The sequence below is a fragment of the Rana temporaria genome, chromosome 5 (assembly GCF_905171775.1).
Source record: "Rana temporaria chromosome 5, aRanTem1.1, whole genome shotgun sequence".
NCBI classification, from domain to species: Eukaryota; Metazoa; Chordata; class Amphibia; order Anura; family Ranidae; genus Rana; species Rana temporaria.
Window position 1 is genome coordinate 70,261,622 of NC_053493.1, and position 17,861 is coordinate 70,279,482.

Consider the following 17,861-nt stretch of genomic DNA (forward strand, 5'->3'; position numbering starts at 1 on the left):
TTTCTCTATCTTTCTTTTATTATGCTGTCTTTTTTTTTTCTCTTATTATTTCTCTTTCTCTCATTATTTTGTTTGTTTCTTTTTTTTTATTATTATATGAATAAGGAACAAGTTTTGCATACATATATTGTTCTTTTCCTTTATTTTGACAAGAATAATATATATTCTTTATTATTCTTCCCATATGTTAAATTTTATTTTAAAATGGTTTGATTGAACCTAATTGTAATGGTTTCTTAAACCCTCTTAGGTATGTTTATATAGAGGATGGTTCTGACGTTGTCCTCTTGTTATCGGGTTATTCTTATTATCTATTAAAAGAGAGGGGGGATGATAGGGGTTATTCTGCCTCTTAGGGCACAGAGTGATCCCATTAGGGGTGTCGGGGGGTGGAGTTTACCCTAGGCATCTATCCTCCCTATAGATCTAAACAAACAATCTATTATATTTTTTTTAAATTTCATGGGTCTGGATTGGATTATATGGATTATAGTATCTCTGGAGGTTGGGGAGGACAATTGGGTTGGATTTTGTTTTCTTCAATATATTTATTCTTTTTTGTTATTCACAATTTCTTTTACGTTTTAATGGTACTTTGTTTCAATGTGGAATGGAAGGGCAGGAAATTAACTAAATGTACCTTGTTGTTTTCGACTGTATGCCACAATGTAATAATTTTAATTGATGTTCATTACATTGTACTGATTTATTTTTTCTGAAATTAAACTTGAATGAAAAAAAAAAAGAAAAAGCGTAAAGGGGGGGGGGGGAGAGGAGTGGGTCAGAGTCCAGGGTGATAGGAGTGGGAAACTGCAAGAGCACTGCATATCTCAGCTGAAGATAGCTAAACATCATCTTATAGGGCAAGTGGAATTCCATCTAGTTCTGCAAAGCTCTGGTCTGCTGCCGGCCGTTCCAGTATATTGTGCTCAAGTCCCACTATCCTTCGGATGGCCCACATGTGAGGGTCAGGGAGCATGTTTATATGGGGCAGAGTGGAGTTGGCCCCAAAGTATAAGTTTAAGTGAAACGATAAGGAGGGCTTAACAGCATGTAAGGTTTTAAATGTTATATGAGAATAACACTTTGACAGCTACCACATTTACCACACACTGATTTCTATGTTTTGCAAACGCAACAGGGCTAGTCTCCTGCCACTAGACAATTAAAAAGCTTGCATGTAGCTGAGCTTCAGCAAAACTTGGTATTTTAAATGATGAAAAACGTGTGAATATATCTTCTTCTAAGCTCATTTTTAATGAATTTCCTTTCCTCCCTCTGTGATTAGGGCCGGCGGTTTCTTAGCTTCATCTTCAGCTGGGATGTTGACTTCATTGTAATAATTCATGAAACCATTAAAAACCAGCTTCAAAGTTTAACAAAGTATGTAATATTATTGTTATCTTGGTTAACATTGTCAAAAGTATGCTAAACGTGTCTAAGTCATTTTTTATTTTTGTTTTTCCACTGATGGGTGCTGATGAGGCTGCGCTGATGGTCAGGGCGCTGATAACAAGCAATAATAATTGGTGTAAATGGTGTGCTGACAGGCTTGCCGGTTATTGGCTCTCCTTCCCTCACACAGACCCAAAACAAGGGGGGAAAACTGCCGATAACCAGCAAGTCTGTTTACATGTGATCATTTGTGATTGGATACAGCTGATCACGTGGTAAAGAGGCGCTGTGATAGGCCCTTTACCCGACTATAGCTCAGCTTTGTCCAAAGGACACAGAGGTCACACGGTGCATACTCGCTCATTATGCCTTTTCCCTTGCAGGTGTAAAGGGGGAAAAAAATAAGTCGGCGTGTTTACTACCGCTGTAAGCATATCTCTAGGCAAAAAAAAAAAGAAATCTTCTTTTTTTAATGGTTTGGTTTTTTGCTTTCCCACTGCATAAATTCACCTTACCTTTATGCCCTGGCAACCATTGTCACTGAAATAGAAAGTGATGGGAAATCCACCATTTTTACAGTTGTCACTGGAATAAGCGGGTCATTTTCGAGTAGGGGCGCTGATAATAAACGAGGTGTTTCTGTATGTATTTTTATTTTTCATGAGTGACTGTATTTTGATTTCTTTTTTTATTTTATTTTTTTTCTTTTATACTAGGTCATTGGTGCGTCTTGTTGCAGACGTTTATTTTAGAGCGTGGAAAAAAGCATCTGAAGATCTTTTAACGGTATTGTATTTTCTTACTGATGACTGGTACTGCACTGATTTTTTTTTTCCAAATATAAATGTTATTGTTTTCAAAAGGAAGGAACAAAAGATAAACAAAACATACAGACTGGGCATAGAACATTACATTACAAAGTACGATAACTGACGCTCACAGGCATATAAGTAACACATCACAACCAGCGGTGTCAGTATTAAATGTAGTCAGTAGGCAATCTGTGATCATAGGGGCTGCCCGCCAAAGGGGATCACGCCTATCGGATCCAGAGTATAAAGGAAGATGAAAGAGAAGTGTAGTATAGCAGGAAGAGAAAGAGAAAAATTGAATTTAGGAGGGGGGAGAACCTCAAGGGAACATGTCTCATGCATGGGGGCTGTAGCAGCCCTACTATTTGTCATGAGCGGTTACTCAGGTGGTCAGCATAGCCACACCTTCATCAGAGTATATAAACATGGACCAGAGCATCCACGCCCGGTAGTGTTGCTCTTGTTTGTTCTGGGATGTACGGACCAAGTCCTCCAGTCTCCTGATCTTCTCCACCCTACGCAGCCACATCCCTGCGGTCGGAGGATATGTTTTCTTCCAGAGAAGTGGGATGCAAGCCTTGGCTGCATTCAGGAGATGTCTCACAATCGACTTTTTGTAACTCCGAGCCGGAATCTCAGTAGCATGAAGCAAGATAAAGGCTGGTTCATCTTTCATTGCATGCTCTGTGAATTTCTGGGTGACCGTACGAACAGTCATCCAGTATTGCTGCAGTAGGGGGCAAGACCAGAAGAGGTGGAGGAGCGTCCCCCTCTCCGTCCGACATCTCCAGCATCTGTCCGTGGTGGCCGGGAAGAACCTGTGTAGATGGCTGGGTGTGTAGTACCACCTGGTCAGAATTTTATTAAGTTCCTGGATCTTTGTGCAAATCAAGGTTTTTAGGGAGAACCCGATAATCGTCTGCCTCTGGACATCAGTAAACGAGCATTGCAGATCTGTTTCCCATTTTTGTAAAAATTGCAAGTCGGGTTGTTCCGCCGGAAAGTTAAGTAAACTGTATGTTTTGGATAGGACATTGGGCAAGAATCCCCCCCCCCCCCCCACAGTAGTCCTCAAACGTCGTCAGGTCGCGGTTATGTTGTGCCGGGCTGGGTAGGGAGTGGAGAAAATTATTAAATCGCATTGCATTCCAAAAGGGAAGTCTAAAATGGCCACTGTCGTCGGTCAAAGAACACTGAGGGCCACCGATTGTCAGTCGAGAAGTGTCGGGCCCGGTCTCTGTCAGAGGTCAACAGTGTCCCATATTCCGTTTGGCCCAATCCAGGCGGAAAGCCGGGTTGCCCAATATCGGATACATGGGGGAATCCCTAGAGGAAAGAGAGGACACAAATATTGCAGAGGAGCCTATCCAGAGTGTAGTACCCATCACCGGGTGTTGCTTCATCACCAGGGGTAACTGGTCATAGCAACGGACTGCGCCTGCTCCAGCTGAGTCCACAATTTGTTCTCACTGTGTCGGTTCCAATCTATTATCCTTCCCAAGTGGACCGCTGAATAATAGTTCCTTAAGTCAGGGAGAGCTAGCCCCCCATAGTGTTTGGGTAGTGTTAGGTACCGCTTTTTCAGTCTGGGTTTTGACTTTGCCCAAACAAACTTGATAAAGAGGGAGTTTACTTGTCTGAAATAGAGGGAAGGGATCCTAATTGGTAGCGCTTGATGAGTGCTGCAATTTGTGCAGTATGAAAGTGGTTGTAAAGCCCTTGCATTCCTTGCGTTAAGGTAAAAACCTTATGCTGGGTCTTCCCGCCAGCCCTCGCCTTATGCCTATGTGAGCCCCATTGTGATTCAGCACAGTGCATGAGTGCAGCAGCTCTCCCGACTCTGTCCCTCCTCACAGAGCAGATCAATAGCAGTGGGAGCCATTGGCTTCCGTTGCTGTTAATCAAACTATGTGACAGAGCCGATGTGGGTCATTCCCCACTGTCTGGGTCTATGGACACAAGCAGCAGGGCTCATATTGAGGAAAACCAGACGGTTGTTCGTCTGATTCTTATAGTGTGTACTAGGCTTTGGGGACCTTGAATTGTAAGCTCATTGAGGGCAGGGACTGATGTGAATGTAAAATTTATATGTAAAGCACTGTGTAAACTGACAGTGCTGTACAAGTATCTGTAATCAATAAAGCCTGGGGAAAAAAAATGCAGTATTTTTATTTTTTTTGTTCTTGGGTATACTTGTTTACATTTGTTTTTCTAACAGTTTGGTGTAGTTCTGCTGCTTTAGGATCACTTGTGAATAATATTTGATGTAATCTCCTTCATTTTGCACAACAGACCATTGAACACACTTGTATCCAGGACTTCATGCATCATGGAGTTCACTTGCCAAGAAATTCTCCAGTGCACCCCAAAGTGAGAGAGGTATATAGTCAAAACCTTCTAATGTTTGATGCTACCGAATTATTATTATTATTATTATTATTATTATTATTATTATTATTATTATTATTATTATTATTATTTTGTCTAATTTCTGAAAGTTTGAACTTCATAATTATTTGTTTCAGTTATCAACCGTTTCAGGAAGGGTCCGAAACGTTTGTGTTGATTTGCTAAAAACTGAAGAGTGCAAAATCTGGTGCAGCTGTGCATAGTAACCAATCGGCTTCTAACTTCAGCTTGTTCAGCTTTCACAATAAAACCTGGAAGCTGATTGGTTCTATGCACCAAATTTAACACTCTCCAGTTTTAATAAAACAGCCCAATTGTTTGGCTCTTATTGCAGTCTTGGGGGCCAGATCCACAAAGAAATTACGCCGGCATATCTATTGATACGCCGCGTAATTTCAAAGTTCCTGTGTCGTATCTTTGGTTTGTATCCACAAAACAATATACGACGGAATGAGGGATCGATCAGACAGGCGTACGTCTTAGTACGCCGTCTGATCGTAGGTGTATATTTACGCTGGCCGCTAGGTGGCGTTTCCGTCGAATTCCGCGTCGAGTATGCAAATTGGCTAGATACGGTGATCCACGAACGTACGTCCGGGCGGCGCATTTTTTTACGTTGTTTGCGTTGGCTTTTTCCGGCGTATAGTTAAAGCTGCTATATGGTGGCGTACTCAATGTTAAGTATGGCCGACGTTCTCGCGTCGAAATTTGAATTTTTTTACGTTGTTTGTGTAAGTCGTTCGCGAATAGGGATTTGCGTAGAATGACGTCACCGTCGTAAGCATTGGCTTGTTCCGGTTTAATTTCGAGCATGCACACTGGGATACCCCATGCACCGTTCAAAAAAAACTTTGTTTACGTCGGGTCACAACGTATTTACATAAAACACGCCCCCATCACATCGATTTGAATTGCGCGCCCTTACGCCGCCGTAACTTACAGCGTGCATTCTTTGAGGATTCGAAAAAAAAAGTAAGTTACGGCTGCGTAGTGTATCTTAGATACGCTACGCCTGGCGGAAATATGCGCCGATGTACGTGGATCTGCCCCCAGATCTCTACTGTGGACCGTTTCCTTCTCTTTCTGCCCTGTGATGTGAAAGTCAATTTCCCCAAACTAAGAGAAAATTGCACCACTTGGGGGAAAAAAATGACTAAAACAACTATCCATATTCTAAGATTTTCCTCACTTCCAGCTCTGATAAAAGCTGTAAATTTTGGCTTTCCGCTGTTCCAGACACTGTAAAAGTCAGACTTTCCAGTGGTAATATATAACATAACCTTTCCCAAATTCATTGAATAGGTAGAAAAAATGTTGGGTCTGGAGTTTCACTTTAACAATATATTTGATCATATCGATTGTTTCATGTGGAATCAGTCCATTCCTAACTGGCAATTGAAGTATAACACTAAATTTGTCAGTTTGAGTAATGGTAAAGTGATTGGATTTGTCACTCAGTCTTGAAGTTTATGAAAGATTATTAACTCCTGTCTTGAGAAATGGAAATTGCCTTTTTCTAATGAAATTATTTTTTCAGTTTAATTTAAATGTTTTGGATATATAAACAATCAAAAGTGACAATGATTACTTTAAAGGGAGAGCTTGTCCCTCTCTACCATATTTATTCCTTGCTGTGTGGTCCAGGCAGGCCCTGGGAGTCAGAGTTGGGATGTCCTGGCAAGGCTTCTAGCAGGATCAATGAACTGGCATTGGCTTATGTATGTGAAGAGGGGCAGACAAGTCGGGGTGGGGGATGCAAAAATTATGTAGTCCAGCAGGTGGAGCCAACGACACCAGAATATTTACTGATTGTTGATTTACTAAAACTGGAGAGTGCAAAATCTGGTGCAGCGTACAAACCCGTTTTCAGTTTTTTTTTTTTTTTTTTTTTGTCAAAGCTTAATTAAACAAGCTGACATTAGAAACTGATTTGGCACTCCACACTGGATTTCTAGCTGTTCAGCTGGTATTTCTTAATAATACATGTTTTGCTTCCTATTAATGTTCTTGTGGTAAAACCAAGGAAGCTTAGACTTCTGTAGTGTATCAATCAGGGTGGATTTGATTTAAATCACAATTTAAATCACTAGTAAAAAGGCTTGATTTAAATCGACTCGATTTTTAATTTTTTCTTAAAGGGCAACTGTCATCTGTCCTGCAGCCGCTCCTCCTCTGACCTGCTGTTGACTAACCGACAGTCCCATTCACTTTAAGGCTCCATTCACACCTAGGCAGACAAATTTGCGGCGACAAAAATCGCGGTACAAATAGCGGCGTTTTGTACCGCGATTTGCGGCGACAAAACGCTGGTATTGTCCGCCTAGATGTGCCCCAGATTGACCCCCTCTATGGAGATGGTTTCCATCTCCTAGCCGAACGCCGAAAGCCGCCTGAAAAAAAGGTCCAGGACCTTTTTTCAGGCGGCAGGCGTCCGGCGTTCAGCGTGGAGATGTGAACCATCTCCATAGAGGGACATGTGTTTTCATCCCTCTGGCGGCAGCGGCGTAGCACTACAGGCGTTAAAACTCCTAGATGTGAATGGGGGCTAAGGGGACGGCTGGTGATGCGGCAGTGATACAACAAGGTGAGGGATGTGGCAGCAGCAGGTGAGTGATACATGCTAACAAGCACTGCTATGGTGGATCTGAAATGACAGGTGCTCTTTAACCCTTTCATGCCTATGCCTATGTATGACATTTGGTGTTTACAAGTTAAAATCCATATTTTTGGCTAGAAAATTACTTAGAACCCCCAAACATTATATATATATATTTTTAGCAGAGAATCTAGAGAATAAAATGGCGATTGTTGCAATATTTTATGTCATACGGTATTTGTGCGGCGGTGTTTTAAACACAACTTTTTGGGAAAAATTTACTTTCATGAATTTTAAAAAAATGAAAAAGTAAAATTAGCCCAATTTTTTTGCATAATGTGAAAGATGATGTTATGCCGAGTAAATAGATACCAAGCATGACACGCTTTATAATTGCACGCACTCGTGGAATGGCGACAAACTACGGTAACTAAAAATCTCCATAGGCGACGCTTTAACTTTTTTTACGGTTACCAGGTTAGAGTTACAGAGTAGGCCTAGTGCTATAATTATTGCTCTCGCTCTTACGATCGCGGCGATACCTCACATGTGTTATTTGAACACCGTTTTCATATGCGGGCGCGACTTCCGTATGCGCTTTCTTTGCTGCGCAAGCTCGCGGGGAGGGGGGCGCTTTAAAACATTTTTTTTTTTGTTTTCTTATTTATTTATTTATTTTTTCTAATATTACATTTTTTTTTTTTTTTTTTTTTTTTTACATTTTGATCACTTTTATTGCTGTCACAAGGAATGTAAACATCCCTTGTGACAGCAATAGGTCGTGACAGGTACTCTTTATGGAGGGATCGGGGTCTAAAAGACCTCCGAGCCCTCCTTTGCACTTCAAAGTATTCAGATCGCCGAAAACGGCGATTCTGAATACTGTGTACTTTTTTAAATCCGGCGCCATTGGCAGCCGAGAAACCCGGAAGTGACGTCATGACGCCGCTTCCGTGGTTTCAATGCGCACACTGAATCAAAGCCGTTTACGGCTTTGTTTCAGAGCGCGCCGAGACGCTGGAGGCGCCGGATCGTGGATCGGGTCTCCCGGTGGGACGGGAGGCCCGGTCAGAGCGGCGAGAGGCGGCGGGAGGGGGGGGATGTCCCCTCCCGCTCCTCCGGCATAACAACCGAGCGGCTTTTAGCCGCATCGGTTGTTATGTTTGGAAAGCCGATCGCCCGCTCTAAACAACGGTACCGGGATGATGCCTGCGGCTGCAGGCATCATCCCGGTACAACCCCTGAAAGCCGAGGACGCATATATGCGTACGCTCGGCGTGAAAGGGTTAAATGTAAAGACTTAAGCCCTGTACACACGATCGGATGTCTGATGGAATCTAATCCGATGGATTTTTTCACCGATGGGGCCCACAGACGATCGGTTCGTCCGATGAAAACAGTCCATCGGTCTGTTTTCATCGGACAAGCCAATCGTGTGTACAGGGCTTTATTCTTGCTGGTAGTTAAAAAAAAAATTATTTTGGTTTGCAATTATTAGATTCTATTTAGAATAATAAAGCTGCCAGGTTAGTAAAACAGCAATATCAGAACCGATTCAATCATACAGTTTTGTAGTGTACATAGATTTGCAAAACAATGGGGTAAAGGAATATATTCCTGAACTTTTGTTTTATCTCATGGTTACTGTGAAATTGTGTGAATGCGTCAATGCAGTGCATGTTATCTCAGCTTGCAGAGCTTGGATTCATTGAATGAGTTTAACAAAAATGAAAATTATTGCAGATTATACAGCCTCATGCTACATAACGAAGCTCCATTTCATGCTGAATTAACTAAATTATTAATGTATCCTAAATAGAAAACTTTTTTTTAAAGTCATTGATTTTTATCCACCCTGGTATCAATACTTTACTAAACAGAAAAGCTGCACATACAACTGTAGGATACACAATTCATGAGAGAGAGAGAGCGAGCAAGATCTCACGCACGTCTTGCCGCCTTCGTCCTTTCAAACACCACTCCTTTTGTCCCTCCACATGCTTGTTTTAAAACCTAATCTTCCCCCAACCTCCTGTTGCATACTAACTCGTTACTGGTACATTTACATATCGATGGTGAGAGCTTGGCTTGTAATAAATGGCTTAAAAATCTAACTCCATATTCTGTTTTAAAGCTACTTCACTTAGTCATGGAAACACAGTACATCACAGGACACAGAGGAGTTCATATTCATGACCACTTGGGTTATGCCACCACCTTCAGATTAATGGACACTTGTAATGTCTGTGCTGGATCCTGTGGGCAACAATCTCTAGTATACGATGTACCTAGTGAACTATCTGGCAGGGTGCTATACAGCTCCAGGGCAGTGATTCTCCTAGAGACGAGTAGAGTCCCTGAAGTCCCAGTAGGCGGCATTAGCTGTGGTGGTGGAGGATTGGATCAGCGGGCCCTGCAGCAATGGACATAGTGAGTTCCTATCTGTCAGTGATGGCAATGTGGCAGCCTCCTAGACAGTGTTTTTCTGTGTTATGGGTTGTTTACAGACAGATTTAGCTGAGCCTGATATAGTGCTCACTGCATGTGATCACTCAAGTCACTGAGACTTCGGTGATCACAGATCCATGTAAGGGGCCGGTCCCAGCCCCTTACCACGTGATCTGCTGTCAGCCAAATGACAGCTGATTACGTGATGTAAACAAAGGTTCGGCAACCGTTTTTTTTTCTCCTCACGCTGAGCACTATGGAGATTGTTTCCTTATGAGCATATGGAACTCTGAGTGCTTCTTAAAAGTAGGTCCTATATTTTTTTTTTATTTTTTTTTCTCTCTACTATTTGGTTTTTAGAGGGATGAACGCATGTGCGTGCGTTTGTTTTTTCAACACATTAAATTGTATCTCTCTTCTTTTTTTTTTTTTTACATTATTGTGTATTGTCCTAGATCCTAAGCTACTTTCACCAGCAAAATATGCGTCAGGGTGTGGAGAAGATGCTGTACAGACTGTACCAACCTATTATTTGGAGAGGTTTGAAGGTAACAACTTTGAGTTTGGCCTTGTAAAAATATTATTATTATTCATTGTTTTCTGTATAATTTCTGTAAAAAATGTTTTGTTCATTGGCTTCTGCCTAATAGGCTCCAAATTCAGAGGTCCGATCCAATGCTGCTTTGCTGTTTGTTGAAGTCTTTCCCCTCCGGGATCTAAATATGAACCAAGAAGATATGGACAATGAAATCCAAAAACAGTTTGAGGAACTTTTTGTAAGTTGAACATCTTTTGTGTGTGTGTGTGTGTGTGTGTGTGTGTGTGTTGTTTTGTTTTGCTACTTATTTCATGTAATGCATTTTCTGTTCACTGTATCTAGAATCTTTTGGAAGATCCTAATCATCTTGTTCGATCTACTGGAGTTCTTGGAGTCTGTAAGATCGCTGCTAAATATTGGGAGATAATCCCTCCAGCTATACTAGCAGACCTTATGAAGAAGATCCTCTGTGATCTTGCTGGCGATATCAGTTCTGCTGATGTCCGCTGTTCTGTTTTTAAGGTATGGTTTATTTGGTGCTTTGAATATGTTAAAATAGAACCTGGATTAGGGTAGCTGTATTCTTCAGTGTCAGACAGGTCATTTTACGAGTGATTTAGAACTTTAAGTAGGTATTCTGCAGTGGCTCTTTTTGCCCAAGCTTACTTTTTCATTCATACATTTTGGCACAGAAGAAGTATTCTATTAAATATTTTTAATTCTATTAACTTCCACTTAGAAAGTATTCTTTTTCTAGCCTAATACGTAGCATGGAATATAAACAATTTCTAAAGCTTAGAAGAAAAAATATTATCGAGTGTAACAGTAACCGTAGATATTGCATTTGTCAGTGACCACTTCTAGCCAAAAACTTTGGATGTGCGAGCAGGACCAGACCATATGAACCAAGCTTCCCACCTCAGATTGCCACTTAGGACAGGAATGAATAATATCATTATTAATAAATATATATATATATATATATATATAATTCAATAGTCTTTGAGGGGTGTAATGGACCCTTTTGAAGAAATTTTAAGCTGAATTAGGCAGTCCCTGGCAGATATCGAAGGCAGGTAGTGCTACAGTCCTCCCTAGTCAGGACAGGGATATCCCTATGCCATCTGATTGGTTAATTTTCTCACCATCTCCTACTGTGAGTCTAAGGTATATGAAGAAAAAAGGATCGATCAATGTTGCGGGAGAAATAAATTGGATATATAAATAACCCAAGGTCGGACTTTAGAGTCACAATGGACAATGGTGAGTATTTAAAAAAAAAAAAGTATATTTTTAGGCAGATTCAGAGCGAGTTACGCCGGCGTATCAGTAGATACGCTGTCGTAACTCTGAATCTACACCGGCGTTAATTTAAGCGTTTTTTGGAAACCAGATAAGCTTAAATTAGGCTAAGATACGAGCGGCGTAAGTCTCCTACGCCGTCGTATCTTAAAGTGTAATTTTTAGGCTGGCCGCTAGGTGGTGCTTCCGTTGAGTTCGGCGTAGAATATGTAAATGACTAGATACGCCGATTCACGAACGTATGTGCGCCCGTCGAAGTAAAGATACACCGTTTCCGTAAGAGATACGCCGCGTAAAGATAAAGCTGCCCCTAGGAGGCGTAGTCAATGTTAAGTATGGCCGTCGTTCCCGTGTCGAAATTTAAAAAATTTACGTCGTTTGGGTAAGTCGTCCGTGAATGGGGCTGGACGTAATTTACGTTCACGTCGAAACCAATACATCCCTGCGGCGTACTTTGGCGCAATGCACACTAGGATATGTACACGGACGGCGCATGCATCGTTCGTAAAAAACGTCAATCACGTCGAGTCACGAGTAATTAACATAAAACATGCCCCCCCGTCCTCATTTGAATTTAGGCGCGCTTACGCCGGCCGCGTTTACGATACGCCGTTGTAAGTTAGGAGGCAAGTACTTTGTGAATACAGTACTTGCCTCTCTGACTTAAGGCGGCGTATCGTAAATACGATGCGCTACGCCGCCTTAAAGTTGCGGCGGCGTCTTTGAATCTAGGTATTTATGTATAATGATACAGAAAAGCAAAAAAAAAAGATAAAGAATTAAAAGTATATGATACAAAAATTCATAGCATAGATGAGTTGACATGGTAGTGAGCCCCTGTGTGTTGCACAGGGGCTCACTACCATGTATATTGTGCCTCTAAAGTCCGACCTAGAGTTATTTTTATATACCCAATTTTTTTTCCTCTAACAATCCCTTATACGGATGTGGCCGAGGAGTGTTTCACTTGTGCCTCGTACACACGATCAGTTTTCCTGACAGGAAAAGTGCGATGTGCGGTTTTTGTCAGGAAAACCGACCGTGTGTATGCTCCATCACACTTCTTCTGTCAGTTTTTCTGCCAAGAAAAGATTGAGAGCAGGATCTCAATTTTCGTGACAGGAAAAATTCCTATCGCGGTCGTCTGTATGCAATTGCGATGCGCAAAAAAAAAGTGCATGCTCAGAATCGAGCAGAAGAGCCGAACTGCCTATAAACTTCATTGATCCTGGCTTGTTGTACGTCACGCGTTACTAATGTTCGGAATTTCAGCAAGATTTTGAGTGACCGTGTGTATGCAAGACAAATTTCAGTTGTTTTCCTGCTGAGAAAAAAAAATAAACTGTTTTCCTGTCGGAAAAACTGATCGTGTGTACGAGGCATAGTATTTTCTCAATGTTGCGGGCTGTCAAGACATTCAACTGAATGAGTGTCCAAGGCAATGTGATCAGGAAACTGCGCCTGTAAAGCATGACGAAGTTGCAAAAACCTGGAGAGCATCCAGGAGGGCAGTTGAAAGATTTTTTTTTTTTAACTCGCTGAAAGGGAGAAATTGCTCCTCAGGCATAACATGGTGCAGGGCTCTGATACCATACCTATCGCAGATCTGTGAATCAGGTAAAGACCTGAGCTGTGGCAAGTCAGGGCTACCCCACAACAGGAAAATCAGAAATGGAAGCGCGCACACCTAGTGCATTACCAGAGATAATTTATTAATATTTTTTTTTTTTTTTTTGTATAAAAGTGGATACTCACAAAATTCAACTGACAAAAGGCCATAAATGCAGTCAATGGACATGCACAGAACACAGGGGGACAGCTAACGTGTTTCGGGGGCGCACCCCCTTGCTCAGAGCTAGGCTATTGTTAAAATCTTGGACAAAGCTGTAATGAGAGGGCAGTTATCCAATTCTGTGAATATCCAAATCCAGTTTATTTTATCTGTACGTGTTTGGGAATTCAAAGTGAACAGTGCTCATTAACTGGGCTTAAAAATTAAATAAACCGTTTTTGTACAGGCGTTTAGGAAAGTTTTTAGCGTTTTCTTTTTGTGCCAGAAATCTCCTCTCAAATGCAATACTGAAGGTTGTGTTTTCTTCTCTTTTTTTTTTTTTTTTTTTTTTTTTTTCCGCCTCTAAATGCTAAGCTTAAAATATCCCTCTAAACATCCTAATGTACATGGACACCTAGGATAACATTAAGCAGCTTCTACAGGCAAAACTTCTGTAGAAGCAGATTTTTAATTTTTTTGTGCAAAATAAAGGAAACCATTACAGGGTGCTTCATTGGTTCTAGTTTTGTAGAGCAATATAAATGTAGGTAATTTTGAGTACAGGTCCACTTTAACCACTTAAGGACCGCCTAACGTTGATATACATCGGCAGAATGGCACGGCTGGGCACAATCGCGTACGTGATTGTTAAATGCCCATCCGTGGGTCGGGGCAGTGCGGACCCGATCGCGGCTGGAGTCCCGCGATCGTTCCTCGGAGCTGAAGAACGGGGAGAGGTGTGTGTAAACGCACCTTCCCCGTTCTTCACAGTGGCGCTGTCATTGTTCGTGTGTTCCCTGATATAGGGAAACACGATCAATGACGTCACCCGTCCAGCCCCGCCTCCCTACAGTTAGAAATAAACCCTTATTGCGATTTTTTTTTTTTTTTTTTTTTTTTTAAACCAAAAATAGGTAAAATACGTATCGGCCTAAACTGAGAAAAAAGGGGCCTGGTCCTTAACCTGCATTTTGGTCAGGGTCTTAAGTGGTTAACATTTAACCTTAAAAATTGCTAATGTTTTTGAATTCTGTTTTTAGTGTCTGAAAATACTTCTGGATAACAAGTGTAGTCATCCACTGTTGGAGCAAATGTTGCCATCTTTGAAGTACAGTCTCCACGATAATTCAGAGAAGGTCAGAGTGGCTTTTGTCGATATGCTCTTGAAGATGAAGGCTGCCCGAGCTGCTAAGGTATATATCGTAATTTTAAAACTGACATACACAAATATTCCTGTTTATCTAGCTTCATGCCGCTAACAAACGACCGTGTGTGGGCTCCAGAGCATTTTTCGCAACGTTAAAAATGGCCATTAAAAATTTAGAACATGCTCTAAATTTTCACATCGTTTTTAACGTTGTAAAAAATGGTCGTGTGTAGGCTTTAACGACGTGAAAATAATGTGCAGAAGCAAGTTATGGGACGGAAGCGCTCGTTCTGGTAAAACTAGCGGTCGTAATGGAGATGGCACAATCATTACGCTGTAACAGACTGAAAAGCGCGAATTGTCTCTCACCAAACTCTTACTATCGCAAAAGCAGCCCCAAGGGTGGCACCATCCAAATGGTACTTACCCTTTATAGTGCCGTTGTGCGTGTTGTACGTCACTGCGCTTTGCTAGAGCATTTTTTTTTTTTTTTGCGATTGTGTGTAGGCAAGGCAGGCTTAACAATAATCGGGTTGAAAAAACGTCGTTTTTTCTAGACCATTAAAAATGGTCGTGTGTACGCGGCATCAGACTGTATCCTTATTTCAGCAGGATTCACAAATGTTAGATGTAGAGAGACCATAAAGTGGTTGCAAACCCCATTCTTGAAATCTGACCTAGGCACATATATATCTGTAATGTTTACTTATCTCTCTCCAAAGCTCTAAGTCCCGTGTCTTTCTGGTGCTCCTTTCCTCTGTTATCAGCAAAGTGGCTTCTGACAAGCCCTCTGACACAGGAGATGAAAGCAGCTGCAAATTTGTGTCAGGGAGGGAACTTAGAGGGAGATGAGCTGAGAGCTTGTCTATTCAGAATTACAGCTCTGCAGGTTTCTTCGTTCCTCTGCCTATGTGGCTCTTACACGATCTGTACTTTCTAAAGCATGTAGAAAGCTGAAGACGGCAGAAATGCATGTAAATCTTATGTAGGGAAATTTGTTTAATCTCTGTGTATCATCTAAGGCTGTTCACTTCACTTGGTATAGGAGAGGGTTTACAACCACTTTAAATACTAAAATTAACAATTTCAACGTTCAGCTTTTCTTTTGGAAGTGGAAAACCTGTGAATGCACTTTCTGCTTCTTGTTGGTGAGGGCTCTCTTCTTTGAACCCTTTTGATCAGATACTTCAATAGTGATGTAGAGCAACTCTAATGCCCTGTACACACGATCGGTTCATCCGATGAAAACGGTCTGATGGATTTTTTCATCAGATATCCGATGAAGCTGACTTTCATCAGACGTGCCTACACACCATCAGTTAAAAAAAAACGATCGTGTCCGAACGCGGTGATGTAAAACACAACGACGTGCTGAGAAAAATGAAGTTCAACGCTTTTGAGCATGTGTCGATTTGATTCTGAGCATGCGTGGATTTTTAACCGATGGATTTCCCCACAGACTATCGTTTTTTTTAACCATGAGATCATTTTAAAACAAGTTCCTAGTTTTTTCACCGATGGATAAAAAAACCGATGGGGCTCACACACGATCGGTTCGTCTGATGAAAACGCTCCATCAGACCGTTTTCATCAGAGGAACCGATCGTGTGTACGCGGCTTAAGACTGCCTCTAGGTTTTCCACTTTCTGGTTGAAAATGTTAAAGTTTTTATTTATTTTTCCTCATTAGATGCGCTTTTTTACGTTTGAGGTTATTTTTAATTTTTTAAAGAAAAAGTAAACAAACTAGTAGGTACAATTAAACCGTGCCCTTTCCTCCCCCACAAAACTGGCCATCGCTGATGTATCCTTGTTATAAGAGAGGATGTGAGCATACCTCTACTTCTACCACCTTTTATACTTTTATAGAAGGCTATTTACAACTTGCCTATGTTTAGAATTTCACAAAGATCATATACAAGGTTACTTTGGTGATTCATCCATTTACCACCGAAGTGCTAATTCTGTAACCTCATCCTACGTCTATGTCTCAGTTTTCACATAGAACTGATGAATGACTATTGTTATACATGACAATATTAAAATAGGGTAATGCTTTATTATTTCCACATGTGGTGAGATGGCTATTGCACTACAATGGTTACTATCTGAACCAAATATCCAGAATATATGACTGACCTACCCTCTGTCAAGTCAGCAGTCTGTTTAAAATAAAGGGTTTAGGCCAGGGGTTGGTTGACAAATTTGTTCGGAATCTAGGAGCCAGCTAAAAAAGTTAGGAGCCAGAAAACGCACCCCGTCCCGACGAGCTTGCGCGCAGAAGCGAACACATACGTGAGCAGCGCCCGCATATGTAAACGGTGTTCAAACGCAATTTTGAAGCGTGACATGTTGGGTATGAATTTACTCGGCGTAAAATTATCTTTCATAATATTAAAAAAAATGGGGATAACTTTACTGTTGTCTTATTTTTTTAATTAAACAAAGTGTAATTTTTTCCCAAAAAAGTGCGCTTGTAAGACCGCTGCGCAAATACGGCGTGACAGAAAGCATTGCAACGATCGCCATTTTATTCTCTAGGGTGTTAGGATAAAAAATATATATAATGTTTGGGGGCTCTAATTAGAGGGAAGAAGATGGCAGTGAAAATAGTGAAAAATTACATTAGAATTGCTGTTTAACTTGTAATTCTTAACTTGTAATACCAACGGCCACCACCAGATGGCGCCAGCTCGCATCTGGTGGTAATAACTTGTAATACCAACGGCTCACCACCAGATGGAACCAGCTCACCCAAAAAAAAAAAAAAAAAAATATATATATATATATATATATATATATATATATATATATATATATATATATATATATATATATATATATATATATATATATATATAATATATAATATATTTTTTGCCCACCTTCCAAGCCAAGTCACCAGGACACTATTTCTAGTCACCACGGCGCCCGGGATTTGTCGATCCCTGGTTTAGGCAGTAGACCTCAGATTTCTAGCCTTTTTTCACAGCATTTTGTATAGGAGCCACAGGGATCAGTCTTGTCCTGGGAGGATTTAGGTATATCTCCACTCTCCAATCCCCCTAGATAAAAACAAGCAGTTAACCCTTGCAGTGTAGGGGGGAAAATAATTCTGATAATAATTCTGAGTTCAACTTTAAATTTTAGGCATGCTCCAATACGGGTATACATGGTTTTTCTCTCTGAATGTAGGTGTGGTTGATGAGCAACTTTTGAGTGATTTGTCTGTCTTTACAAAAACCTTTGTTTAAAGCAAGGGTCTCAAACTGGTGGCCCTCCAGCTATTTCAGAACTACAAGTCCCATGAGGCATTGCAATGCTGACAGTTATAAGCCTGACTCCCACAGGCAGTGGCATTATGGGACTTGTAGTTTCGCAACAGCTGGAGGGCTGCCAGTTTGAGACCCCTGGAAAGGTTTGCTATTTGTAACATGTTACTGT

At 41.1% G+C, this 17,861-nt stretch overlaps 1 protein-coding gene across 1 annotated transcript in view; it reads left to right on the forward strand.

Moving 5' to 3' along the window:
• The window catches only part of NCAPG2 (non-SMC condensin II complex subunit G2), an 85,869-nt gene that overhangs the window by 20,436 nt on the left and 47,572 nt on the right, over positions 1–17,861 (forward strand). Inside the window, exons 7-13 of the mRNA XM_040352694.1 lie at positions 1,289–1,383; positions 2,112–2,181; positions 4,500–4,586; positions 10,116–10,208; positions 10,311–10,436; positions 10,541–10,720; positions 14,312–14,464. Coding sequence (XP_040208628.1) covers positions 1,289–1,383; positions 2,112–2,181; positions 4,500–4,586; positions 10,116–10,208; positions 10,311–10,436; positions 10,541–10,720; positions 14,312–14,464 — 804 coding nt within the window. The remainder of the gene's footprint in view (positions 1–1,288; positions 1,384–2,111; positions 2,182–4,499; positions 4,587–10,115; positions 10,209–10,310; positions 10,437–10,540; positions 10,721–14,311; positions 14,465–17,861) is intronic.